The sequence below is a fragment of the Apostichopus japonicus genome, chromosome 9 (genome assembly GCF_037975245.1).
Source record: "Apostichopus japonicus isolate 1M-3 chromosome 9, ASM3797524v1, whole genome shotgun sequence".
Lineage (NCBI taxonomy): Eukaryota > Metazoa > Echinodermata > Holothuroidea > Aspidochirotida > Stichopodidae > Apostichopus > Apostichopus japonicus.
Genome location: NC_092569.1, coordinates 29,852,397 through 29,880,158, shown reverse-complemented (window position 1 = coordinate 29,880,158; position 27,762 = coordinate 29,852,397). Strand labels below are relative to the sequence as shown.

Here is a 27,762-nt window from a genome sequence, read left to right as displayed (position 1 = left end):
AAAGTATTTGATCACTGCTTAGCGAATATATACTTTCTATTTCAAAGACAATTCATAACATTGAATGGTCATAGGTCATATTTTACGTTTTTAAAGGGTAAACACAATGTATTACTGTAGGGCAAGCAGTAGGAGGGAAGAGTCTGGGGAACAATGTTTTCCTTAAATGGTACGTTACGTTTTCCTCGTTGGTTATTGCTCTTCCTCTTGTTTACCTAATTTTGCTTTGAAAATAATCTATGGTGGTTAAATTTTTCTTCAGGTAAACCAGAAAATGTGTGGATACCATTGAATGCTCACTTGTATCAGTTCTGTCTGGTATAGACTGATCATTATCTGTGGTATATTTCAAGGAATTTTCAGTGAATATGATGGCCCTGGACTGGTTATTATTTCTCATATATAGATGTGACATGAGCAATGATTTAAGACAGTTATATTATAGTTTTGAGGCTTACCCTTCCTCTTTCCCACCACCCCCTAAAAATAAATATCCCTCCCCTCCAAAAAATATCCCCCAATAAAAATAAAAAACAAATATGAAGTCAAGTATTTCAAGAGAATTTATACCCCAGTGTCCCCAAAACTCCCCATGTTGTAAATGAATTATTCATTCTCCCTTTCATTTCCTGTGATAGTAGTAATAATAATATCTTTTCAATTTTGGGGGGAAAAAAACAAAAAACATGATAACATTGCAACCAAAGAGTTCAAGTTTACAGGAATCAAAAAAAGAAAACCTTATTGGAAAATTACAAACTTATTCAAAAGAGAAAACAATTTAGAACTGTCAACCTTTCTTCAGGTGTTGTTAGTGTGTTTTATAACTAAAATACCTACAAGCAATATGACTGGATAACAGGAAAGCTGGGAAACCTCAGAGTGATAACCTTGGTGACATGAGGAGTTGTGTGATAGAAGTTAACAGACAGTCTGGATAGGGTTTGGATGTACTGTTAGCCATACCGTCAATCATTCATCATGATTTTGCTGTTTTGCGAAATTAGTTCCAAGGTTTGAGTTTTCATTACCGTGATTGCAGTCTAATTTCTTCATTAATAAGGTTATAGTCACAGTGACAAAGATTTCATACGGAAAAACTTCCAAAACCAAACAAATAATCTGTTAAATTTGGTAGTAATTTGGGTGAACATAATTGCTACAAATGTTAATGTCCGGAGACACAAAACCCACGCGTGGTCGTTATCGGTCTCTGTTATGTCAGACGACTTTCCCCAAAGATGTATTCCGTTTGGGAGTTTTCACAAAACTACAGGGCATACAGAAGGTGAAATCATGCACCATCAAATGTAGGAAATGGCTCCAAGTTTTAATTGTGCTATTTTATTTTCAAGGTCAAAATCATTGCTGCATTTGAGGTTGAATTGCAAGGATTGAATTTTGATGATGAGACCACCAGATATTCACACCTATTGTGATTACTCTGTATCTAAACTTCATATTAGATAAAGATAGCAGTGTGCCAGTTGTTAAACTCATTAAGCTGCTTCTAATTAGAGAGCAACAAAGTAAGACATTAGTTAATTACAGACATTTAATCCAATGTTGTTTTGAATTGCTTGATTTTCAGGCTTACTTGTCTACTCATTACCCAAGCACTCTAACTCTGTATATATATCCAGAGCAGTCTGGTAAATACCTGGCAACATCCCTCTGATAAAGTTACAACTCAGATGCAAAAATGCAACATTTTAGAATTATGAGATCAATAAAACAAAATTAGTCATCAGAATGGTATTTGAAATAAAAAGGAGAAAAGAGTTGTGATCAGCGCTATAACCAGATAAGACAAACTAGCTGAGGATGATTAGACAATAATTCTCCCTAACCTATCTGCCAAGATGTCTGACAGTTAAAGTTTAGAATGTAGTTCAACAGATCAGAATGTTATCATCATGTAGTGACAGGTAGTCTTCATCTCAGCTACTGTTCTGGGCCAAATTATGTCCTAATGAAAGCTTTTTTGGTTTATTTATATATTTTTGTGAAGGGAGAGGTTGAAAGGTTATCATGTGATTGGACAGATTTATTGCTTTATGGCTTTGTTTGAAATTACTGATACAATCCTACCCCCCCCCCCCCCATTCTAGTTGTTTCAGTTAATATTGACTCTCATCAGCAGCAGCAGTGTCATCATCATCTAATGGCAGGCATTAAAGATACAGAACATTGCCAGTTTTATCAAAGGCATTGAGAAGTATCTCATCCCTTCATTAAACTTGAAGCTTGAAATTGATGCTGAGGTGGTTGGTTTGTCTGTATGGAAGCAGATCCCCCATGTAAATAGACATAAGGCAATGTAAATGGAGATTTTCAAATTTGAATGGAACATGATTTTTCTTGGGCTCGGTAAACAGATTTCATTGTCAGTATAGTTATTGAGGAGGGATCAATTCACACATCATTCTCTCTTGAGCTGTTGAGTCATCTAAAATGTCTCTATTAATAGCTAATGTGTAAGTAGTTTCATGGCCAATTGTCAATCCTAATCTTCAGTTATAGATATAAAGGGCCAAGTAGTGATTTTAAATTTGTTAAAGTAGAAAAAATGGAACAACATACCTTCAGTTGATTTGCATGTAGCCATGGTTTTGCATTAATTACATATTGCTTTTTGGAATGTGCAGTCAGTCAATTACCCTGAAGAATAACTAATTAACATTGCAAGACAAAAGGGAAAACTCATGAAAACTGTTGTTCTGTTTGATCTGGATCTCAGAGATTCAGAGTAATTTAAGTAAAACCATAATAACTGAAATGTCTCATACTGAATGTTACAAAAATGAACATTTCTCTAGACATGGAATACGGTAAGTTGTTTGGGATGATACCCTTGGATTGAATCGGTCATTCTATCCTCCGGTCATTCTATCCTCCGGTCATTTCTTCGTTGTGAATGATGACGGATGTGCGGTTTACATTGCATGTCTATGTAGGGAGCTTGTTCAAATTTACAATTTCTATTCAATGTACAGACGCCTGGATGGCAACAACCTCCTATGCAACTGTGAACTCATCTGGCTGGTTCAAATGCTCAAATCTGCCAGCAGAACACAAAATACCCAAGCAGCAGCCACTTGCTCTAAGCCTGCAAGGCTGGTCGGCAGAAATCTGGTAGAGTTGGATGCCGAGGAGCTAAATTGCAGTAAGTAATTAGTGACGATATCGGATGTATGTGTGTATGTATGTATGTATTTTGGATCCTCCTGCAAGCAGGGACTCGCGAAGAAGCCGCAAGCTGACCGAAATCAGGCTCTTACGTAGTTACGTTCATATTTAACGTCCACCACGTCCTTGATTATGAATTGTCAACAACTCTGTAACTGGACGACATACATTAATCTTGAAGTGACTCGAACCGGGGACCTTATGACTCGAAGGCACTCGCCTTAACCACTGAGCTAACACTCCTGACATGTAGGATACCCTTTTGAATGGACATTGGAGAATCCTTTTGGAATGCAAAGTTCTCTCTCATATTGCAATATTATTAAAATAATATTATATTTGAAATATTATTAATTAGTGGTGACACATGTGATAGTCGAAAATGAACGAACAAAGTGTTGTGCTGGTTATGCACCATGGGATGGTTTGTGTTGTTTTAATTGACTGGGCAGTTATAGTCATGTCTTCAAGTACAACACACTGTAGACTGCTAGCCGGGGAAAACACTGCATGTTCAGTCTTCCTGACTGAAGCCGATGCGACTTAGAACTGAATCGCTCTTGATCGGTGGACGTAGTATTTAAGACACGTGCGAACTGCCGTTAATTTACCCACATTTCTTCCCGTACAGGTGAGTTGAGTTTCGGCTATGGTCGGTCGGGCTGTATGCTAACAGATCACGTTTTCTCAGTTGCCAAACTGGTCGTTTTATTCCTTAAAATTGTCCACTAAGAAAATATTTGCCACAAAATTCAAAACCACTGCTAAGCATGTACTGTTCCATGATGATATCAGTTCTGCTGTCCCAGACCTAATTGCTGTGATTTGATGTCTCCCAAATATTTTGTTGCCAGTAGCAAATATTTTATATATTTATGTATATATACATATATATATATATATATATGTATATGTATATAATATGTATATGTTTATATATATATATATATATATATATATATATATATATATATATATATATATATATGCTTCTCTCTGTCCTTTCAATCCCACAACATTCCAGACTATGCACCCATATATTATGTTATTCTTGTCTTTTATATGTGGTTTCATTACTTGGTACACATTTCCCCTCCAATTCCAAATATTTACCCCTTTTTTTTCATCCGAGCCCACCCCACATCTGATTCCAGCATGTCTGTCAATCATGCCATACACCAAGGCCTTTGAGGTATGTAACCTGTAGACGTACATGATGGTATTTGTATCAAATGATTTCCATCCAACTCTGAGTTTCCCTCTGACACCTGCTATCAATCAATACTTTTGCCTCTCCCCTCCCCCCCCAATATTAACTCTACCTATATTTCTTGCAACTGTTGTAATATAGTTCAACAGGGTGTAAAAACTTCTCTGTTATATTTGGGAGAGCAACAAACAAGTTCATTGGAATTGTTGTTTTGGTGCTCAAGGTTACATCATGTTGTGAACTTCCTTTCATTCCTTAGGCAAACGGATATGGCGGTATCCCTCTTTGCCAAAAACTGAAAACAAAGGCTTCTTGCTGTGATCCATTTAAATTGTTTGGCAAATGGTTTTACCATGATTAAACCAGAGAATTAATACACAACTGACCTTGACAACCCCTTAAGAAAATTGGGACAATTTAGTTTGCTAGCAGGACAATATATTTCTGAGCACTGCAAAAAACGGCACAGTCCACATTTATCGAGATAGATGGTAACCTCTAGTATTTAACTGCTCAGATAAATTGTGGTTTGTCCTCTCAGCAAGTTCACCAAAGTAAGGCCTCTTTATACATGCATGTTACTATCATTTCTTGCCTTTAAGAAAATGACAAACTATATTGAGATATAAATATATGTTTTTTAGGTCATTAGAAATCAAAATGAGTTTTTAATTTACAAAACTGTTAGAGTGTCTCTGTTTGTCTTCACTACCGTCTCACAACATATGAGATAAAGTGTGGCATTTCTCATGGAATCAATTGACCTTTGACCTCGTCTACCATGATCAGTGTTGTAAATCTTTAAACTTGAGGTTTTGTATATTTGTTCCGTGTACAGGATGTCTGGGGGAAGATTTCAACACTTTAAACAGATGTTCCTGGTAGAAGTATATTACAATGAGATATATGTCGTGTTCATTAATTCATGTTATAAAAGTTTGACAGGGCCTATTTGAAGTCAGATCGTTTAAATTTGACTGCAACAGCTGTGAAAGTCAGATGGGAGCTGTTATAAGATTACTGCACGTATACGAAGGGGTACTTTAACAAAATAAACTCACTTTGGGGCCTCGTGTCAGTGATCGACTTCTGTAAACATGAACAAATTAATTGACAATATAACATCATCTGAATTAGAGAAACATGTTTAGATCTATGTCAAATATTGATATAGAGCTCATCAATTCAGCTTTTAATTGATAGCAATCAATTTTATTCTCGTAATCATGTTACATTCCTGACGATATATTTTGATTTTATTGTTATCATGAAGAGCTGATGTTCTTCCATTTGACGATCTGAGACTGTTTTGGGATTTGATGATGACATTTTGACTGTTATAAGTGTTCCCTAAGCTCATTATACCTATATGTTGGGCTGTGACTATGAATACATGAGCAGTCATGATAAAACAAGACACAACATACCCAACCATCATTCTTGATCTAGGGTGTTGTTGAGAGCGTGGTGGCCAATTGGCTAAGTAGTCGGACTCGTGATCCAAGGATTGCTGGTTCGATTCATACCTAGTTCTTCATTACGTTGTGTCCTTGGGCAAGATGCTTTATCTCACTTGCCTCTCTCCACCCAGGGGTTTAATGGGTAACTGTGAGGTAACTTGTCATTGGGCGCAGTATATAACTGCTGCCGACTGGAGGGATTGTCTCTGGGACAGGTTATCATTGACCAGGGGTAATATAACGTCTGTAAGCATTTTGAGACCTATCGCTGGTGTAAAGCGCTATATAAAAAGCAAATATTATTATGATTATTATGTGGTAGAGATAACTGCTGTCCTGATGAACTTCCCAAGAGAGAGATAGAGAGAGATGGAGATTTAATTCATCCATAAGATATAGAAATTTGTTGCCCTGCAGCAAAACACATAAAAAATCAAAGTTTTAAAGTTACATACAGAATACAGTTAAATATTAGTATAAACAAAGCACAGAGAAGTTGAATGAAAAGGTAAAAATATCAACAGCAACAATATCCATAACATGTGAGAAAAATATACACATATGCATATAACAAAAACAAACAAACAAGACTATAAAACAAAAGAAACAACAAAACAACTAAGGAAAAGTTTTACTCCATTGGGAAGATATGACATATATTTAATGATTCTTCACCACACTCAACTTGACTTACTACTGTACTTGATCAAGTCTAAATATGACATCAATCGAGTCACATTTACAATGTTTATTTTCTGTAATGGTGATTGGTTTTTTGCAAATGCTGAATCCAAAATATTGCACCTTTTAGCTGCATGACCTAGTAGTTAGTGATTGAGGTTGGTTTCTGTGTCTGCACTGTTATAACATTCCACCAGAGAAAGTAAAGGGTTTCACATTCTACTGTAGTTTGATGATGCAACTCTTGATCAATCTTTACTTGTTGAGCACTGATGAATTAAAGGTACAAGGCCAAAACCTTTCAATTTGGTTGATTGCCTTTAGCAGTCATGATGAACTCCCTGGATCATTCCTTGAAATATCTCCAACATGATCGGCAACATCATTTAATGCCGCTGCGATATCGTTTCAACTTCTCTTCACGAACCACCAAAGACTAATCTTGGACACAGTTTCTTCTGTTACGATGCTTTTGAAAGTGCTGGCTATATATTTTTTTCATATGGTATAATGTGTTAACCAGTATTGTTCCCTTCTTTTGTCGTCCGTTACCCAGGGATCCCTCACATCACGGTTCCACCTTCAGATGTATCTACGCCCGAGGGCAGTAACGTCTATTTCAGGTGCGCAGCCATCGGTGAACCAAAACCAGAGATCATTTGGTTCAACAATGGGTGAGTATTCATAAGGAAGTTTTCCTTGAACCTTTCTTCGTCATCGTGGAGTCCTATAAGAGGTGGCAAATCGTGTGGATCTGTTGCATTCCACTGCCACCTGGGAACAAAGTCGGATCTTTTATCCTGTAACAACAGAAAAGTCTTTGTGAGTGGAACCAGTGCGCCTGTTGTTCATGTTTGTGTTTGATGTGCAAAAAAAACGATACATATCTTAGTAACATTACAGTATGTGCATTTTTTTTTATTTAGCAAATCATGTTTTCCTAACGTGAGGTGTGGTTTAGGTTTTTACACTACAATTTCATCATTCCCTCTTGTCAATGTTACTAGTAGTATTCCATAAATACTTTAAATTCATTAAAGTGATTAGAACAGTGACAGATTAAAATTAAAATAAAAGATATAATCGTGTATGAATATTAAAATCCTCCAAAGGATCATAACAAAGGATGTTAAACTCCAGTTTTGAGTTAAAAGTGCAGATCTCTATAAATAAAGGTATTACTAAAAAGTGTGATTCCAATCGCTTTAAGTATGTACAAACTTCAATATTGATTTTACTGCCAGGATAAGAGTGTATTGTTATCCACTGACACATCTTATTGTCTTAGAAGTGTGATATTCGTTATTGCCTGTATGGAAGTAACATGGACACTCATAGAAGCTTTGAAGAAATTTGTACCAATTCTTTTGAACTTTCACTCTCCTCATCATACATATTGCAGTTTGGCTGCATTGACTTGAGCAGTATTTACGTTCAGAAGTGTTTTGATAACACATGGAAGAGAAAGGCTTGGCAGGCATTCGTGCCCCTCTTGTAGATACCGTCCCCACTGGTACAGTAGATACCGCCTTTAGGCGTATCATGATTTTTGTAAACATGGGTGTTGTGCTTGTCAGGAGTGGAGCTGCAAAAACAGTTTAACCTGACCGACTGTAAAATTGTGAGCAGATTTATTAAACAAAACTGAGATGCAAATAAGCTGTGTGATTGATTAGATTGATTTTACTGAACGGATAGATTATATCCCCGTGGCTGAAAATATGAAATGAACAGGAAATAGAAGAATATGTTTGCCATTGGTAGATGAGACTCCATCGCAGTGTCTTCATCTTAAACTCTCCTAATCCATACAGATAGATCACAGTTAGTGGTCTGTGTGATATCATCATGTTTTTGTCAAGAGTTCTACTCTCCTGCGATAATCTTGTTGTTGAGCTGTCCTTGAAATGTGATACAATGGGAACGTTTCCTTTTGAGGCAATGTACTCTTTTCATTCAAGTCTTGGTCTAAATAGGTTCAATCAAATGATAATCACACATAGCTCAAGTTAAGAATGTTCAAGATTTTGAGATGGGGTTTTCAAGTCATAGTGTGGAATATTTTACTGTTGAAAATATTAGTGCTAGAATGTGTCTTCCAGCAGAATACACCCTTAATGGTCTGAATTGAACAGAGAAATGTTTGAACAAGAACAGGATTACAAGTCTTTTGGGTTCTTGTCCTAACCTGTCCTCACACAAAATGTCTTTTCTGGTCTCAGATTGTTTGATAATTATGCTGTCAATTTTGGTTCACTCACATACAGGGTGAAAGGTTATAATCAGTGACCCCAATTTTAGTTTTGGGAAATAGAATCAAAATTGTTTGTTAATACTGATCTATGTTTGGTTGGAACATTGTAGTAGGAGTTATCTCCATGGTGACAGTTTGCTATCAGCCTCTCCATAATTGGGACAATGAAACGGGGCAAAGGCCAATAAAGTATCATTAAAGGTCATGTTTACGTAATTTGTCGTCATTGTGTCCTCAGTGCATCACTATTAGTAGTCAGTACTTAAAGCAGCATTTTGCGTTTGGTCGCCGTTTTCTACTTTTTTGACATGTCCATCAAGTTTTTTACATATATCAATCACAAAACAGCAAACTAAGATATTAGCCAAGTTTTTCCCTGCCAACAACGTTAATTGGCGAGTAATTAAGGATATTTGCAGATAACGAGGAGAGTATCCACAACAAATTCCACATTTAAAACTAAACGCATACAGTTCCCCCAAACCCACTAGTTTGAATTCAACCAATCAGAGATGCAGGTTTAGTATGAGCCGTTGCTAAAAATAGATTCAAGATTGCGCTGGTACAACCAGGGGGTTGTTATGGAACTCCCTTGTACAACTGCCATATAGACTGTACACAAATAAGGCATAGTGTTGTATTACGTATTGGTCAATGACGTTCGTAGTGTTTAAATATTCATATTATAGGCGAGGTTTATTGGGATCCCAACGGAAAATATCTTGGAGAAAAACAAATTTGAAGTTGTAAATTTTTCGACTTTTCTGCCACCATAGTGAAGTAAGATTTAAATAAATCAGCTAGTTATGTGTGTCGTTATGGCATAGTGGAGTCAGTGAGGTTGAGAAAAATCATAGAAAAGACGCAAAATGCTGCTTTAAGTGGGACCATACAAAAGGCCAGGAAAGGTTGTACAATTGACTGACATATCGTCCTTGCATCCTCCTGGCATGCTTTTAGCTGGTCAGTACTTGTTTAGATGGAATCATAAAATAGAGTATGGTCAGTAAAGCATGATTAAATGTCACATGCACCTGATATGTTGTCATTGTGTACTCAGTGCAGATCATTATCCAGTCCAAGTTAATTGTGATAAAACACACAGTAAAGCATTGTGTTAAAGGTCATGATGCAATTGATATGTTGTCAGTTGTGTCCTGTGTAGACTCAGTTCATCGTTATTCAGTCAGTACTTAATTGGGATCATAAAATGGCAGTAAGGAGGTCATGTTTATCTGATGTGTTGTCATTGCATCAGTTAATAACTAGGCAGTGACTATGTGTTAGACAAAGCACTGTATAGGATAACATAGTAATGTTAATTGGTAGGTCCTGGAGGGGTTTTAACCTAACCTTTTCTGGGTCACTAATAATGACCTACAATTCAAGGTTTTTATTTTCTATTTGTTTTTGTTATTAATTTGTTTTCTACATTGAGGTAAGCTATGAAATCAAGGTTCTTTACTGCTCGTTAGAAAATTAAGTTTTTGACAAATTGTCATTTTGTGCAATAATTTCACCTTGTCCTTTCTTCTGAGGTCATACCTTTTGAAAGGATCTTGTCACTATAAAAAGGAAAGAATGCCAAATATGTTGATGTCTCTCTCCCTTTTGGCAAAGCTTTTGTTTTCAACCAATCTACCATTCCTAGAAAGATTGGAAATTTACCAACATGTTATATTAGCTGTCCCATAAAAAAGGAAAATGTTTGTCAAGTTTTTTTCTGTTGGAGAGTGGTTCTGGTTGAAAACAACTTGCTCAAAAAAAACATTCTTCGTTCTTTGTGTGAATCAGGAGTTGCTCCTGCTATGATACTGTCTGAATTCCGCCTCAAGAAAATTGAGGACTGACTGATTTATTAACTAACTGTACAGTTCTGTAAAATTACTGAGATATCTTAAGGATATCTTTGAGGGGTGGGGGAGGGGAGAGGGTAAGGTAAGTCTAGGGAGATGGGGGGGGAGGTAGCAAAGTTGAGGTTGTAGGATTGGTATATGACAGACTTGATTGGTTAAGGACATATCATCTTGACTAACAGAATTTTCACTTAAACAAGGACCTTCCGAGGTCATACCTACAAAAGGATCTGTAACAATACATGTTTCACTGAACAAAGTGTGAATTGAATTTTAACAGAACTTTAAGGTCAAGCAGTAAATGTTGATATGTTATTAACTAGATAGGCCTAAGTTACCAAGTTACTGAGACATTTTATGTATTCTTGTTGATAAGTTCTCATTCTTACCTTTGGGGGAGGGGGGGGGGAGGTGGGTCTAGGAAGATTGGAGAAGTGTAGTATATCAAAGTTAAAGCTGTGGGGTTGGTTTGAAAGACTTGATTGGTCAAGGACATATCATCTTGACCCACAGAATTTTGACTTTTAACAGAGGGTAAATTTAGTTAGTTAAATATTACTTTAAGGTGAAGCAGAATTTGTAGTGTTGATTTGATAGTTGTGAAACCTTGTGAGCTAATTTTAAAATAGAAATATCTTTGAAAGCAATTAAACTTAAACAAGCACCAAGCATTAAAAAGAATGAATCAGAAGTAATTAATATTACTAATCAGATGCTATTGTTATCAAACGGAGGACTGTGAAGCACTTGAAGGTGTGGAATTATTAGCTTAAATTTCCGTCTAAATTTGATTGGTGGTAGATTGTTTACCTTCAAAAACTTTGGTTGTGAGTGAAGATGACCTTGAGGATTGGACAAGGTCATTGTGGTTGATTTTTTTTACTTAAACAGTGGATACATAAGGTCGGTCTTCCATTCAGCCAAAAAGGACAGGATATCATTAACACCAATTGTCGTAGAAACGTTTAGGATCAAACGGTAATTGGTTAACAGTTGTTGAATAATCTACCAATTTATGAAAATCAGATATATGAGAGTGTGTTGAATGAGGTTGGTTAAGTTAAAGCCAGAACAATGAAGACGTTTCTATGATAGTTTGTAATTTTCTCTGATAAACCCAGAAGAATTCCTCTGGTGCCCTCCATTTTGAAATGATTTTGTCACTAATGAATATTTTTCCATTAAACGATGGTTTAAATCCCGGTGCTTTATTGCTGTAATATTTTGACAGCTAATTATCTAAAATATATATGCAAATTCCACTCCACGGACTTCAGCGGCCGGTACCACATTTATATCTGACTGTAATAAAGTTGCGTCCGTTTCCATCGGCATATAACAAGTTGTTCTGTCTTCACACTTGTCATTTTGTAGCATCGACATCACCGAGAAGATGACCTCAGATAACCGCATCCACATACTCCGGGATGGCACGTTGATGATAACCAACGCCGGCTCGGAGGACGTCGGGGAGTACGAGTGCATGGCCCGTAACTCAGCGGGCGAGGTCAAGTCTCCTGCCTACAGTCTGTCCTTAGTCAACCAAAGTAAGTACTTAATCTATCCAAATCTCAGTCGCAATTTGCCATTGGTGTGAAATCATTGTCTGCAACAGTAGGAGTAGGATAGGATAAATGACAGAAGCATCTACGTACAGATGTTCTGTGAATGGGATGTTTCTAGCAACGCATCGCAAAGGGAACTGAAATGTATTGGGGAGGAAAGATTGAAGAGATTTCAAAGGAAGTTTCAGTTGTGCACTTGGTTAATTGATCCTTTCCCACCTATCCATGACCAGTTCCCACTTATCCATGACCAGTTCCCACAGTCTACCATTAAAGATGCTTTACAAAGTTCTATTCTTGTAGTAGTAAATTTCATTCTTTGTTCTTAACGGAGTGTTCATATTTTCCTCAGTTACAGCTGTAGTTTTCGATGAATAGACATTCTGAGACTACTGTACATTACTATATTCATTGGATCCCAGAGAGCTCTGTATACAGCTAGATGCATGAATATTCAACGGCTTTTAGAGCCAGGTTAGGCCCCACGAACAGTATGTAATCGAATCCTGATTTGGAAATTGTCACTTTTATTAATTAACTGCATTACAAAAATTAGGATAACTGTTCTGTATGTCATATCTTCCCAGGACCCTTCCTTTTATCCCCTTCATATTTGCAACAACTGAAGGATGTTCTTGTCAACAGGGACTACCTTTTGATTTAATACTGACCCCCTGACCCTCCTTTTTGTCAGGGCCGGCAATACTATCACATTGAAGATCTTGAAACTACGTTTTAAATCTCTCATATATATTATACAGCAAAGCCATCAGCAATAATAAACACACGTAATGTAGAAGTCCAGAAAGGAGCCTCTGCGATCATTTCTTGTTCGGTCCGAGGGAATCCGACGCCACAGATAACGTGGAGGAAGGACGGACAGAACGTCCTGCAAGACCAACGGTTCAGAATCCTGAGGAATGGATCCTTATACATCACAAGAGTCAAAGAGGGCGACCAGGGGCTGTTTGTATTAGAAGCATCCAACAGTAGAGGGTCGAGTTCAGATAGCACAAACTTAATTGTTCTAAGTGAGTCATGAAGTATTTTTTACCATTATCCCATTACAAACATTACCTGAAATGGAAAGTTGACTAGTTAAAGAGAATGAAGTACATTTTTGGGGTGTTGATGGTGGTGGGAAGGAGGGGGGGGGGTAGTATTGTGTGAAACAACATCAAATTAATTATCTTTCAGATGCTAAAATATTGTTGATACGATATGTAGATTTGTGAGTAATATATTCCTTTGATTTTTTTTTTTTCTCGGAATAAGTCGTCATATGGATTTGTCTTTTAGGGAGTCATAGGAAGTATTTAGGATTTGCTTGACACAAATAGAACATGAATGATGGAGTAACATTTTTAAAGAAAACGTATTATCAGTCTACTAACGTTAATTGTAAAAGTAAGCTTTGTACAGCATGCATATATATTTCCATTGCAATTGCTATATTTAGCCCATCAAGGTTTAACTGGATTTTAAAAGATTAAAGGGATTGAAGACTCGCGCAAAAAGAAACGTCTAATGCCGGTAATTTGACCTAGTTTCGAATGAGGTGTAACACTAGTGTACAGTCAGTACATACAGCTGCCGTCAATACCCACAGCACAGTGCATAAATGATACAGTGATGGACATCTCAGGTCCAGCTAAAGATAACAAGGTACCATGATTCATTACTGTCTGCTTTTTGTAGCGACACAAACAAAACGTCACTTGCAAGCAACAGAAAGTTAACTTTTTCATATGGCCGCAGTCGGTTTGGGGCAAGTCTTCAATGCCTTCAAGGCATCCATTTGATACTTGCCTTGTCATACCAAACATGTTTTCTCAGTTATTTTACTGACTCTTTTCTTTCTCACTAGTTGTACCAACCTTTGTTAGAGAACCACAGTCTGTGACAGTCTTAGAGGGAGGCACTGTGGAAGTACACTGTTCTGCAACAGGATACCCACAACCTGATATACACTGGCGTAAAAATGGTAAAATACAATTTTGCTTCATTATCCAACCTATCATTATCCTCAAGAAAGCTATGTTATGAAACTTGAGTAATCGAAAGCTATATCAACTTGAAAATAAAAGTGAAAAAAAGTGAATGAATTCTATTGAAGTTCTATGTAAAACAACTCTTCACAACATTACACATGCTTGGTTTCTACCTCAGAGAAAGATTTTTAGTAAGTTATAGTTTGAGTAGCATTTTCGAAACTTGGTAGAAACTTGTATCACGTTCAACTATGGCAATTTGACAGTTCCGGACAAAAAATATTACTGGAATAGTTTTGCAATTATCTTCTAAGTGAACACTTTGTATCCAACATTTTCTTGTTTCAAAGCTATACCTATATAGTCAATACCATATTTACCTTGTTGAATGCTTTGACATTTTTAACCTTGCCCAGTAATTACAGTATTCTGCAAGTTACCTAGCAACCACACTTAAACATGTTGTGAGTTGATGACAAACTTGGCAACAACTGCAGCCCTATTACAGTACTGCCATGTGGATATTAGGCTTGTTAGTCCTGTGGAGCAGTAATTCTACTATGTTGTTTATTTAAGTAAGCTCTCGGATTTTCAAGTTCTTAACCGCTCTGCTTGAAGCCATTATAACATTAACAGTGACCTTCAGATATCTATTTCAAGAGAGGGATTTGTCTTAGCAGTGCTTGCTTTGTAATGTCTGGTATGTGAATGTAAGATTATAGGGTATCACTACCATTGCATCGATGCTACTACAATGCTCAAGAAAGCAATGGAAGGATATATATGAAAATAGGGGTGGACTACATTTAAAGGATACGGCTCACTAAGTGAAGAAAGGGGTTGACTACATCAAGATAAAGATTGACAATATATATGTTAAAGGGTATGAAGACTCGCGCACAAAGACACATCTCATGCCGGTAATCTGACCTAGTTTTGAATGAGGTGTAACAGAAGTGTTAGACACCACCATCGATCCCAGAAAATACACACACAGCTTGCTACCGTCGGTAACCAGACACTAGGTACAGTCACTACATACAGCTACGGTCAATACCCACAACACAGTGTACATAGCAGCGTGGATATCTCAGGTCTAGATAAAAGATAACAATGTATCATGTTTCATTACTGTCTGCATTTTGTAGCAACTTTTTTGTGTATGTGTGATAACTCTAATTCATATACAATTCAAAACTTGAACAACTCAGTGTGTACTTCATTTACTAGCTTATACTCTGGGAAAGAACTTGCTAGAGGGAAGTATTTCATCCAAATACCATCTTCATTTAGAAGTGTGCACAGATTTTATTTAAAACAAAAAGGTTTCCATTTTTAGAGTCTTAGAAAATGTGCTTACAAATTTGTAGTCAGTGATATATTTGTTCTATGCTTCCACATCAGAAATAATTTTTTGATTTTATATAATATGAATATATATGAATATATAGACATAAAAGCTAACTTAAATGATTTGGGTAAAGTCTGTAGAGAGTTCGCCCTTTCTTGAACATTTTAAATCATTTGTCTTGATTTGATGATCCACCTCTGTGGTTAATTTTTGGCAGGTGCTACATTACCAAATGATCCACGCTACATGATCATGGGTGGTATGGCCTTGCGGGTGGTGAGAGCCATCCAATCCGATACTGGTGACTACACTTGTCTCGCTGTTAACAAGGCAGGACAGAATCAAGCAGAAGCATCCGTTGTAGTCAAACAAAGAGGTAAGACTTTGGCAAATCATTAATGTGCTCCCAGTTCTGAGTTCAAACAAAGGTGTTATTGAGGAAACCTTTTTTTGGGAACGGTTGTTTTGTGGAGAATAGCTGTCGGCAAAGCTGATAATTTGTATGTCTGTTTATGGTGTGTTGACATTAGGGTTAGGTTGTCAAAGGGAGTGCAAAACAGAAAAAGGTGAATGTTATGCCCTAGAAGTGACATGTTTATGATGAAATATACATGTCTTAATGATAAATAGTGTTGTATGCCATCCGTATTCACTCTGTTGATTGCAACTAACAGTGGATTGCCATTTACATTCAGGCCTTCACTGAAAAGCTAACTTCATCGATTATGATTTAAAGGAGCATTTCAGATATTTGGCATATCGTAAGGTTTTCCTGTTCATATCTTTATGAGATATTATACCCAAATTTATGCTATAAGCATGTCCTGGTATATTTGTAGAGAAAACATGACTTTAAAATCATGAGTGGAATGTATTGATGCATTTAGCATTTCTGATTTTACTGTTAGATGGACTTCCCTTCTTTAGCAAATTGATCAGTCAACTTTCCACAGTTTCCTTAATTCTGCTGCTTTCATTGAGATTATCAGACAAAGACAGTAACATTATCTTGTTTAAAATTCTCTTCACCTGTTCCATTCACAGAGCCACCTATTTTTACTCAGTCCCCTCAAGACCTAGATGTGGAAGTCGGTGCCTTCATTCGTCTGCCGTGTGCTGCAGCTGGTGACCCCACCCCGATAATCACATGGTCCAAAGATGGTGTACAAATCACAGACAGTACAAAGTTTGGAGTAACAGAAGATGGCCTGTTGATTAGAGACGTTGGTAAAGATGATGAAGGAAGATACCAGTGTGCTGCAAGGAACAGCATAGGCTACATAGCAACGCATATGGAACTTGATGTGACAAGTATGTACTAACACAGAACCATTACATTAGGCTTGATAATATAGGCGTAATATTTTATTCTTGGGTGTGAGAGTTCATTGCTTAGCTCAATTTGTCTGCCAAATGGGTGAAACCATGTTCTGATGGGGCTGGCCCATTGTCAAGTTGGCCAATTAGTGAACTCAACCCTTCCAATTAAATGACATTTTCAGATAAGATCAAAGGAGGTCAAAATAGAAAATCCTTTTAAGTCATTTGTTATCAGATTTTCATCATAATTGGTGACAATGTGTTAATAGATGGCAAATAATTTGTATACAGATCTTCTGTCGTAAGAGAAGTTGAGGAAGAAATATTGTTCACAAAGGTCAAATATTATAAGTCATCTGAGAAACAAACACCATTCACTGAAAATGTCAATATTTCCTTTATTAATTATGACCACTTGCTCTGCTTTGATATGGACTGGAGTCAGGAATGAAATAAAACAAGTATTAATATCGATTCTTAAAAAGATTTGTAGCTGAAAGTTTTGTGAAGATAATTTTATTTCAATTTACAAGTGGAATAAAAGTCTTTCACTAAGTTACAAAATGAAAAAATACTAACAAGTCAAGTTTCTGTGTCCTGTTGGACAGTTAGTGTACATTATTTTGCTGTAATGGAATTTTATTCTTGTCAGTTCAGTGCTTTGAAAATTAAGAATATTAACAATTGGAAAATGTTGGCGTATATGGTGCAGTTATGGATTTTGTTTTTATTTGGTCGTAGTGCTTTCATTCGACTCTGAGGGAGACGTCTTTGTCAATGAAACATTCCAACAGGCACAAGAAGATGTGGACAGGGCTATCAAAGGAACCATCGATCGTTTGTTCGATTCCACTCGTCACCGCACCCCCAGCGATCTCCTCCAGATCTTCAAGTTCCCTTCTACCGATGCCTTAAACATCGCCAGGGCTGCAGAAGTATTTGAGTTAACGATAGAACTTATCCATCAAAAGATCCAGGATGGGGAAAGTGTGAACCTGACTGACGTAGGTATGTGTGTAAAAATCTCTGAGTAGTTACGGTTGATCCTTAACAGTAGTTATTACAAAGAAAGATTTCACTGTCATGGCTGAACTTGTGTATATGTTAATGTAGGTTGGTTGCTTGGAATCATACTTAACTAACAATAGTTATGATCAGAAGGTGTGTCACCCTTCTGATGTAGGTAAGTTGGTGAATGTTACAGTAGGTATGTTACGTTATTACATATCTACCTTACGATCTCTATTAGAAGAATCTACTCTATGCTCATCGCTAAATGTGTGTTAATGTAGGCTACAATACTGTTGCTACAATACTTAAGTTATAATAGTTGTAATAAGAAGTGTGTCACCCTTTTGACGTAGGGGTATTGTTGAATGTTTAAGTAGAGAAGTTTATAAAGTAGTTCTCAATCTTAAGTTAGCCATTATAAGAAAATTCCAATGGCATCGTTAAAGGGGACAATAAAAAAAACCCAGCCATCATCTTCATCTTTATGTGAAAGAGATCTTTGTGTTTGTGTCACCTTTATACAATAGAAAGTGTTTCATGTTACCCATAGCTGTGGTATCAAATTTGTTATGTTACCCATAGCTGTTACATCAAATTTGTTATGTAACCCATAGCTGTTATACTAAATTTGTTATGTTACCCATAGCTGTTACATCAAATTTGTTATGTAACCCATAGCTGTTATATAAAATGTGATATGTTACCCATATCTGCTATACCAAATTTGTTATGTTACCCATAGCTGCTATATCAAATGTGATATGTTACCCATATCTGCTATACCAAATTTGGTATGTTACCCATAGCTGTTATGTCAAATTTGGTATGTTACTCATAGCTGCTATACCAAATTTGTTATGTTACCCATGACTGTAAATAAATATAAACTTTGCTAATCTGTTTCTGATATTTCTTTGCAGACATTAGATTCAACGATTTAGTCTCTCCATTTTACGTGAGTTTAATAGCTAACTACTCAGGATGCACAACTTTCAGGAAAAATGTGGATTGTTCCGATATCTGCTTCCATAAAAAATACAGGACGTACGATGGGACGTGCAATAACCTACAGCACAAGGAATGGGGTGCCTCCCTTACACCTTTCCAACGATTTGTTAAACCTGTCTACGAAAACGGTCTCAGCACCCCAGTTGGCTGGAACAGCTCCAAGTTATATTTTGGATATCCTAAACCCAAGTCACGGGAGGTATCTTCTAAGATCCTAGCCACCAAAAGTGTGACCGATCACCCCAACTATTCCCATATGTTGATGCAATGGGGGCAGTTCCTGGACCATGACATTGATTTGGTGGTGCCCAGTCTTAGCAGGGCCCAGTTTAAGGATGGAATTGAGTGCAAGGACACCTGTGATAACGAACCACCGTGCTTTCCCCTGGAAGTTCCAGAAGATGATCCCAGAATACAGCGGCACCAGTGTATGGAGTTTACTCGTTCCAGCGCTGTTTGCGGAAGTGGCAGTACCTCTGCCTTCTTTGATTTCATCATGCCCCGAGAGCAAATGAACTCTCTCACGTCGTATATCGATGCATCAAACGTCTACGGTAGCTCGAAGGAGCTGGCGGAAAAGTTGCGAGATACGTCTCGTGAAAACCACGGACGGTTGAGGGTCGGTAGAGACGACGGCACAAGGAATCCATTCCTACCATTCAACGATGACTTTCCTATAGACTGCGACCGTGACGAGAGCGAGAGTCCAATCCCATGCTTCCTTGCCGGGGACGTCCGGGCCAACGAACAGGTCGGTCTGACCGCAATGCACACCCTCTGGATGAGAGAACACAACAGAATCGCAGACGATTTATATGACATCAACCCTCACTGGAACGATGAAACCTTATATCACGAAGCAAGGAAGATCGTGGGTGCCGCCATGCAACATATCACATACAAGTTCTGGCTCCCTAAGGTGATTGGACCCACCGGAATGGACATTCTCGGCAAGTACGAAGATTACGACCCAACTGTAGATGCGTCTATCGCTAATGTCTTTGCCACGTCTGCTTTCAGGTTCGGCCACGGACTCATTCAGCCGATCCTCCGGAGACTCAACGAGTCCTTTGAGACTTCAGAGTATGGTGATTTGCCTCTCCATAAAGCCTTCTTCTCACCATTCAGGCTGGTCGAGGAAGGAGGTATCGATCCAATCCTGAGGGGGCTCTACGCCACACCACTCAAGCAGCCATCGCCGGATCACATGATGAACTCAGAACTCACAGAGAAGCTCTTCCACATGGCTCACGCCATCGCCCTTGACTTGGGAGCACTGAACATTCACAGGGGGAGGGACCACGCATTACCACCGTACAACGAATGGCGTAAGTTCTGCGGCTTACCCGTGGCAAGGACATTCGACGACTTTGCAGATGAGATAAAGAGTAACACTGTCCGAGACAAAATGGAGGATGTGTATGGTCATCCGGGTAACGTTGACCTGTTTGTTGGAGGTATGGCTGAAGATCCAGTGGACGGTGCTCTGATTGGACCGACCTTGTCGTGTATCCTAGCAAAACAGTTCAAGAGACTACGAGATGGTGATAGGTGAGTCCGTCTTAAGCTAAAGATTAAAAAGGAGACAGACATAATCTAATGTAACAATGGACTATTGATGTTGTTTGTGTGGGTATGTAACGTCTGTCCAACTTCTGTCCAACGTCTGTCCAGTCTTATTCCTTCAGTTGCCTTTGATAGCACACATGGCCTCCAAAAGTTTTAATATTTGAGTTTTGTTATATAACGTTATTAACCAAGGGTCTATTTTGTATTTTTTAGAATTAACTGAGCAATGCCCCATGGCAATATTGTACTATTGTACTACAATTTTGTATCACAGGTCTAGCTTCTAGATCGTTTTTTGCATTAGCATCAATTCCATCGTATGACTAACAGGAAATCCACATGATTACTTAGATAACGGTAAATATCTGCTGATAGGATTGAAACCTTGATAAGAGTGTCACAATTACAGGTAAATACTCCGCTTTGCCAGGTACAGTCCTTGTATAACTTTGAATTACCTCACTCGCACCACTCATTCTCACAAATAATAATCACTTCATAATTCAGCTGATGTGAACGATTCCCATCACCCGATTGTTTTTATTATTTTTAAAAGGTTAATTAATTTTCCAGGATTTATCTTGTGGTCAGTTTTCCTGTAAAGAGTTCAGACCTCTTAGATAAGGAAATAAATAAGCAAAATGTGGTTTTGATTTGGATCGAATTGAAAGATTGGAAAGTATTTATCTCTCGTTCAAGTTTTATAATTTTGTTTTGTGAGGTGTACAATGGTTTGTTATGTGTTCAATCGTAACCAGATTGATAATTTCTCCAAAATTTAATTCTATTTATAGTGTAAGTTTTATTCTTAATGAAACGAACAATTAAAGGAACCATTAGCCCTTATCTACAATATTTGATACTGACCCAAGTGGCTTAATAGATATAAAAGCCATATCAGACATATGTGTATAAACTTGAGAAAACTAGGAATTATTCTGATTGTCTTGCAGTTTCAGAGATTGGCATCTGTGCAGCCCTTTGTATCTCTCTGTATCTCTTTGTATCTCTGTGTTTGTTATAAGACATCCAGTAGTGTTAACAGTAAGATAGTGGTCTGTTTCATTGCTGTTTTGGTTTTACTTCATCATTGGTGTATTTTGTTTAAGATGTTTGAATCTTTTCTTAAATAGGATGCTGTGTTTTAATATGGATAGTTGGCTGAAATTTTGCACAAAGTTGAAGTTGTGAGGGGGAAAAAAAAATGGGAAGATAGGTCCCACATTGCTAGTTCCATAAATAAAAGGGAATAATTTATGCCGCTTTGGAACTGTTAAATTTTTAGCTCAAAAATCGTATTTTGGGAAGTGGGTATTATGTCTTAATATATATATTAAGTCATGTGGGGGGGGGGGGGGAATGGGGGCCTTAACTGGAAATCTTACTAAAAGTCTTTCTTTATTTATATATGTAAAAGACTTATTCATGAGAGTGTTTTTTACTAGAACTACGTTGTATTTTCTGCTTAATTTGCAGGTTCTGGTACGAGAACATGGGAGTCTTTAGCCCAGGACAGCTGACTCAGATCAAACAGATTAGTCTAGCCAGGGTTTTATGTGACAATGGTAACACCATCAGTCGAGTCAATGACGATGCTTTCCTATTTATATCAAACCTGAACGAGTACAAGAAATGTAGAGAAATTCCATCAATAGATCTAGGCATGTGGGCCGAGTGCCCAGAAGGTGAGACAAACTAAAACCACGCTTTTCCATCAAATCGCTTCATTTAGCATCTTTTTCTGCTCATTTTCTTGATCTTGGGCACGTTGTCACAGTCACACATTTCCCCACAGTTTCTCAATTACTATGTTACATGTGTGTTCATGTGATTTATGCTTGCATCTGTTGGCAAAAGTTACAGTATCGAAAAGCTTTGAAAAAATAAAATATATTAGCGGAGAATGGCTGAAATGGAAAAGTGCGGAAAAGCCTATGCATGGTCAAGACTTGATTGGTTCTGGTCAGTTCATTCATGGTTTGCTGACATGCTGTTCCATTGAAAACTGCTTACTATCAAAATTCCATGCTTACAATATTATATATATACATATATATGTTTCTATCAATACCTTAGTGGAGTACTAAATGACAGATAGGATGTGGCCCTCAATACCTCTTCTATTACCATTTGTCCACACACATTGCTTGGTTTAATGTATGCAAATTATTTTGAAGCGAATGCAGCCATTTTTCCTACAAAGCCTGTGTGACAGATTTGCTTACATTGAACATTTCACAACTGAGGACCAATGGACCTACAAAGCGAATGTGGTGGTCTGGTTCGCTTTGTTTCCTTACAGCTTCTCTATGTATCACCTTCACGTCTATTTTGTTCTCCTTTCTTCCATTTGGCTATCGTAGAGCTCAATTCACTCTCTACCTACCCGTCACCCTCCCTGGGTTACTCTGGTATGTCTATGGACCTCTCCTTGCTTTTTATTCCTTGCATGCTTTCTTCTTTTAACTCTGTCGGTTTCTTCTTCTTCTTTTATTTATTTTTTTTTTTCGTGTATCCTACATCGAACTGTTTGACTCGCCGCCTAACCTGCGTCTAATATGCCAGGTTTTACCGCTTAATTTATCGTTGGTAAAAATTGTCTCATTTCATTGGTTCATTTAACTTTCTCTTTAAATAAAAGCTCACCTAGATGATTAAAGTTTCTACAATGTGGTAGCTAACATGCTTTGAAGATTCCTCCAGCACAGCAAGGTATTTCTATTATCTTGTAAAAAATGGCCATCTTTGAAATTTAGGCAGAATCTGGAGAGCACTATTTTATTCTACCAAGACAGGCTGTGGTCAATTAGTGTCATTTTCATGTGCTTTTTCGGGGGTTACTTGCCATAGCTTGAACACACTATATCTCAAGAAGGGTAACTTCTGCAGTTTTCATATTGGGCAGTTGGTTTCCATAATTACTACAATAACCCAATTGTTTTGAGTGGAGGTCAAAGGTCATTTGGAATTAGCTGAGGGGACAATGTTGGAACCTAAAAAAATGCTGTATCTCCAGGACCTGAACATTAAAGGAGCTCATATGCATGGTAGGATAGCCTTACAGTATGTAGTGTAAAAGTTTTTATATAATTTGATGAAGGTCAGAGTTCATTTAAGGCTACGAGGGGTCAAAAGTTAGGTTCTTGTAAACACGATATATCTCCAGATGGGAAACACTATTGGCTCTCATATTTTACATGTATAATGTATGCAAGAACCTTACGGTTTTGGGTGGAGTTCAAAGGTCATTTCGGGTAAACAGAGAGCAAAATGTGAATATCTCAAAAATGTCTGATCTCCAGAACCTGAACAACAAGTGTACTCATATATACATTTTATGATCGCCTTACGTAGTGTAAAGGTTTTACACAATTTTGGAGTAGGTCATCAGAGGTCAAACCCTGAAAACCTTGTAACAAAATCTCAAGATAGGAAGCTTCTTGAGATCTCATATTTGACATGTGGCTTCCCTATAATGAGTACAAGATCTCTTATGTTTTTGATAGAGATCACAGGTTATTTAAGGTCAGCAGTTGCCATATGTGAAAACCACATGTATCTCTCAAAGACCAAAATTTGGTTATGTGCACAGAAAGGTTACTCTTATGATGGGCAAAATGTAAACATATTTTTATGCAGGTCAAACGTCATATGAAGTCAACAGAGATGAAAACCTGAAAACACTGTAAACATGTTATCTCAAAAAGGGAATTGAGTCATAGTTTTGATGGGTTATAAAGGTTCACAGTGTTAAATATTTTGAATTTTCCCAAAAATGACTCAAACTTTCTCCTAACTTCGGGATATCCTCAGATAATGATAACATAATGATCAGTCTTGGTTTCAGCTCTGCAGTATGTGAAGGGACACAGTGTTTAGTTAATAACTTGCATATGAAATATAAACTTAATTGTACATGCAACATCTACTTTCAGTAGTATTTCAAGCCATACTTTCAGTAGTTTATCCCTCTCACCATGTCATATCACTGTACATAACAGCTGTAAGATGTCATGGCTAATTTCAGCTAATCAAGAGGTCTAATATTATCTGCAAAGTACCATTTAGAGGTGATTTTCTTCAGACCCTTAAATACAGGCAGTAAGCTGAAGTCAGTTTATCAATTTTCACCACTTGACCTTAACAACAGGTTAACCATGTGTAGTGACAGAAATTGTCACAATATTTTCTTACTGGTAGAAGTGGGATGTCCATTCAGGTGGCAGACTTCATGTGTTAGCCAATTCATTGTTCTTGTGGTGCCTATTTTACACAGTATATGTATTATAATCATTGGGCTATCCACTGTTTGTGTGGTGCATTTGACATAATATTATAATTAATTGGGCTATATAATGTGTTTGTGGTACACTTTACACAGTAGTAGTACTATAATCATTTGGGCGATCCATCATTTGTGTGGTGCATTTTACACAGTATCATGATCATTTGGGCTATCCCTTGTTTGTGTGGTGCATTTGACATAATATTATAATTAATTGGGCTATATATTGTGTTTGTGGTACATTTTACACAGTAGTATTATAATCATTTGGGATATCCATCATTTCTGTGGTAGGCCTACATTTTACACAGTACTAATAATATAATCATTTCTGCTATCCATTGTTTGTGTGGTACATTTTACACAGTATTAGTATTATAATCATTGGGCTATCCATTGTGTTTGTGGTACACTTTACACAGTTGTATGAAAATCATTTGGACTATCCATCATTTCTGTGGTAGGCCTACATTTACACAGTACTAACATTATAATCATTTCTGCCATCCATCGTTTGTGTGGTACATTTTACACAGTGTTAGTATTATAATCATTTGGGCTATCCATTGTTTTTGTGGTGCATTTTACACAGTAATATTATAATCATTTGGGCTATCCATTGTTTGTGTGGAAAGCCTACATTTTACACAGTACTAATAATATAATCATTTCTGCCATCCATCGTTTGTGTGGTACAGTTTACACGGTATTAGTATTATAATCATTTGGGCTATCCATCGTTTGTGTGGTTCATTTTACACAGTATTAGTATTATAATCATTTGGGCAATCCCTTGTTTGTGTGGTACATGTTACACAGTATTAGTATTATAATCATTTGGGCTATCCATTGTTTGTGTGGTGCATTTTACACAGTAGTATTATAATCATTTGGGCTATCCATTGATTGTATGGTGCATTTTACAAAGTACTAGTATTTAATCATGCAGACTTCATTGTTTGTATGGTGCATTTTACACAGTATTAGTATTTTAATCATTCTGAGTATTCATTGTTTGTGTGGTGCAGGTTACTGTACTTGGTATTGTAATCATTTGGACTATCTCTTCTTCCTGATAATAACGAGTTGGACTGTCCAGATAACGAGATATTTCAATGATTTGGACCATCCATTCTTCTAGTGGTGCATGCTTAGTTCATGGTGTCATAATCATTCGGACCATTCATTGTTTGTATGGTGCATCATTTGGACTCTATGTATTCTTTACCTGATGCACTCATAATATGATATTGTATTCATTTGGACCATCCAATTCTGTTGTGTGGTGCAAGTGCATATTATAATACTGAACTCATTGGGGGGGTATCCATTGGTTTTGATATGCGTTTGATATTATATAACATATATATTATATATCAATATATCCATATGTGATGCATTCACATGTATTATGCTGTAATCAACTGGGACTGTCCATCGTGTGGCCAATTTTATGTTTATCATAATCATTAAAGGAACATCCTTTGTTGATATTGCATTTAACACTTTACTGTTATCAAATTTGTTTGTGTGGTGTATAATCATATATAGTGCATTTAATTTGGAATCATGTATCTACATGGCCGACCTCTTTTTTCATCCATTTTAATGTTTCATTCGTCGAATCCAGTATTTCTGTGTCACTTTTTATTTTATTTATGTCGCAACATAATTTGTGACTATCAGGACAACTATTGTCCAGTAAGTATTGGAACTTTATGTAAATAGAGAGTGTTCCTGTGGTGAATTGTTGTTTCTGCATAAGAATGTCTCTCCCAGGGGATGGGGATGGGTTGGGAGGAGGTTGGGAAGGGGAGGTGATGTCAACAGCTTTAAAATGTGACAATAACAGGAGAAATACTGAAGGATTTAGGATTGATGTATTAGAATTTAACCTTTTTCAAATGCGTTTGTTTAAACTTGTACAATGTTTATAGTCAGAAGTGATCAATTTAAAATAATCACTTATTTGTTTGAATTCACTAATTCAGCTTCTCATGCTTGGCTCGTGCTGCATAAGTCATGCCTATACTATAAAGCTGTCTCAAGTTGTTATAACATTTATAAAGTCCTCTTGCTACCAATTTCATAAATTGCATTTACCTAAAATTAAGGTACAATCTTTTTTGACTTACAGTGTAAATTTGACATATCTTCCCTATATTCCTATAAGGACAGTGTCCATTATCATAAAGTAAAATGCATATGCTGGGCTTCCAGTTTGGTGGAGAGGTTGGGAGTGGCTTGCTTTTGTTCAGAGATATGTAAGAAGCAGATACAATGACTCAAAAATTGTTTGCACAATTCCTTTGATTACAGGGTGCATTGTGCTCTCCAGGGGTGTCCTTATCACAACAATTTCACACTTCTTAACCTGCGGTTGCTCTTAAAGGACATTGCTAGAATGATTCTCCCTAAGGCTTCCTCAGTCTAGCTTGTTTGTTTCCTACAGATTGCTTCATTTTTATAATCTACCTTTGTTTCTTTCCATTCCAAGATTTATACATCAACAGCCTAACAGTAGGTCCAGTACGATCAAGGCGATCTATAGGAGACACTGTAGAAGCCTATGGTAGTAAGAACGTATCCAGAACGACTGCGAAGTCGGAGAAGGAAACCGTGGTAACGGCCAAGCAGTCAAAATCAGAAGAAGTGAAGGAAGTAAATGAAGATGTAGAGCAGAGATTAAAGTCACTGGAAAATAAACTGGAAGTGATGATGTCAGCTGTTGTATCCATGCAGGATTCCATCAGTACTCTCTCAGAGGAGGTAAGTAGAGGTTCAATTAAATCCTCTCAGATGGATGAGAGGTTGCATGATGTAGCAACAGGAGAGTAGTAGAGTTAAGGTACTACGGACACCTAGACATGTTAACCCATGTTCAATACATTTGTTGTGTGTGATATAAATCTCATTGGAAGTCTGTTGAAATTCAATAAAAAAAACTCTTTTCTATTCCAAGATGAACACATTTGAAGTTTTTGATAAATCTGGGAAACTCATTAAATATGT

At 37.1% G+C, this 27,762-nt stretch overlaps 1 protein-coding gene across 3 annotated transcripts in view; it reads left to right on the top strand.

Moving 5' to 3' along the window:
• LOC139974103 (peroxidasin homolog) overlaps positions 1-27,762 on the top strand; it is a 77,038-nt gene that overhangs the window by 45,375 nt on the left and 3,901 nt on the right. For 2 of the 3 annotated variants that reach the window (XM_071981018.1, XM_071981020.1), the window contains 12 exons: positions 2,997-3,166; positions 7,097-7,214; positions 12,025-12,197; positions 12,977-13,246; positions 14,083-14,199; positions 15,775-15,933; positions 16,602-16,868; positions 17,619-17,885; positions 18,809-20,447; positions 21,942-22,150; positions 22,829-22,876; positions 27,248-27,519. In XM_071981018.1, the coding sequence (XP_071837119.1) occupies positions 2,997-3,166; positions 7,097-7,214; positions 12,025-12,197; positions 12,977-13,246; positions 14,083-14,199; positions 15,775-15,933; positions 16,602-16,868; positions 17,619-17,885; positions 18,809-20,447; positions 21,942-22,150; positions 22,829-22,876; positions 27,248-27,519 (3,709 nt within the window). The remainder of the gene's footprint in view (positions 1-2,996; positions 3,167-7,096; positions 7,215-12,024; positions 12,198-12,976; positions 13,247-14,082; positions 14,200-15,774; positions 15,934-16,601; positions 16,869-17,618; positions 17,886-18,808; positions 20,448-21,941; positions 22,151-22,828; positions 22,877-27,247; positions 27,520-27,762) is intronic. The other variant, XM_071981019.1, reaches the window with a different exon arrangement.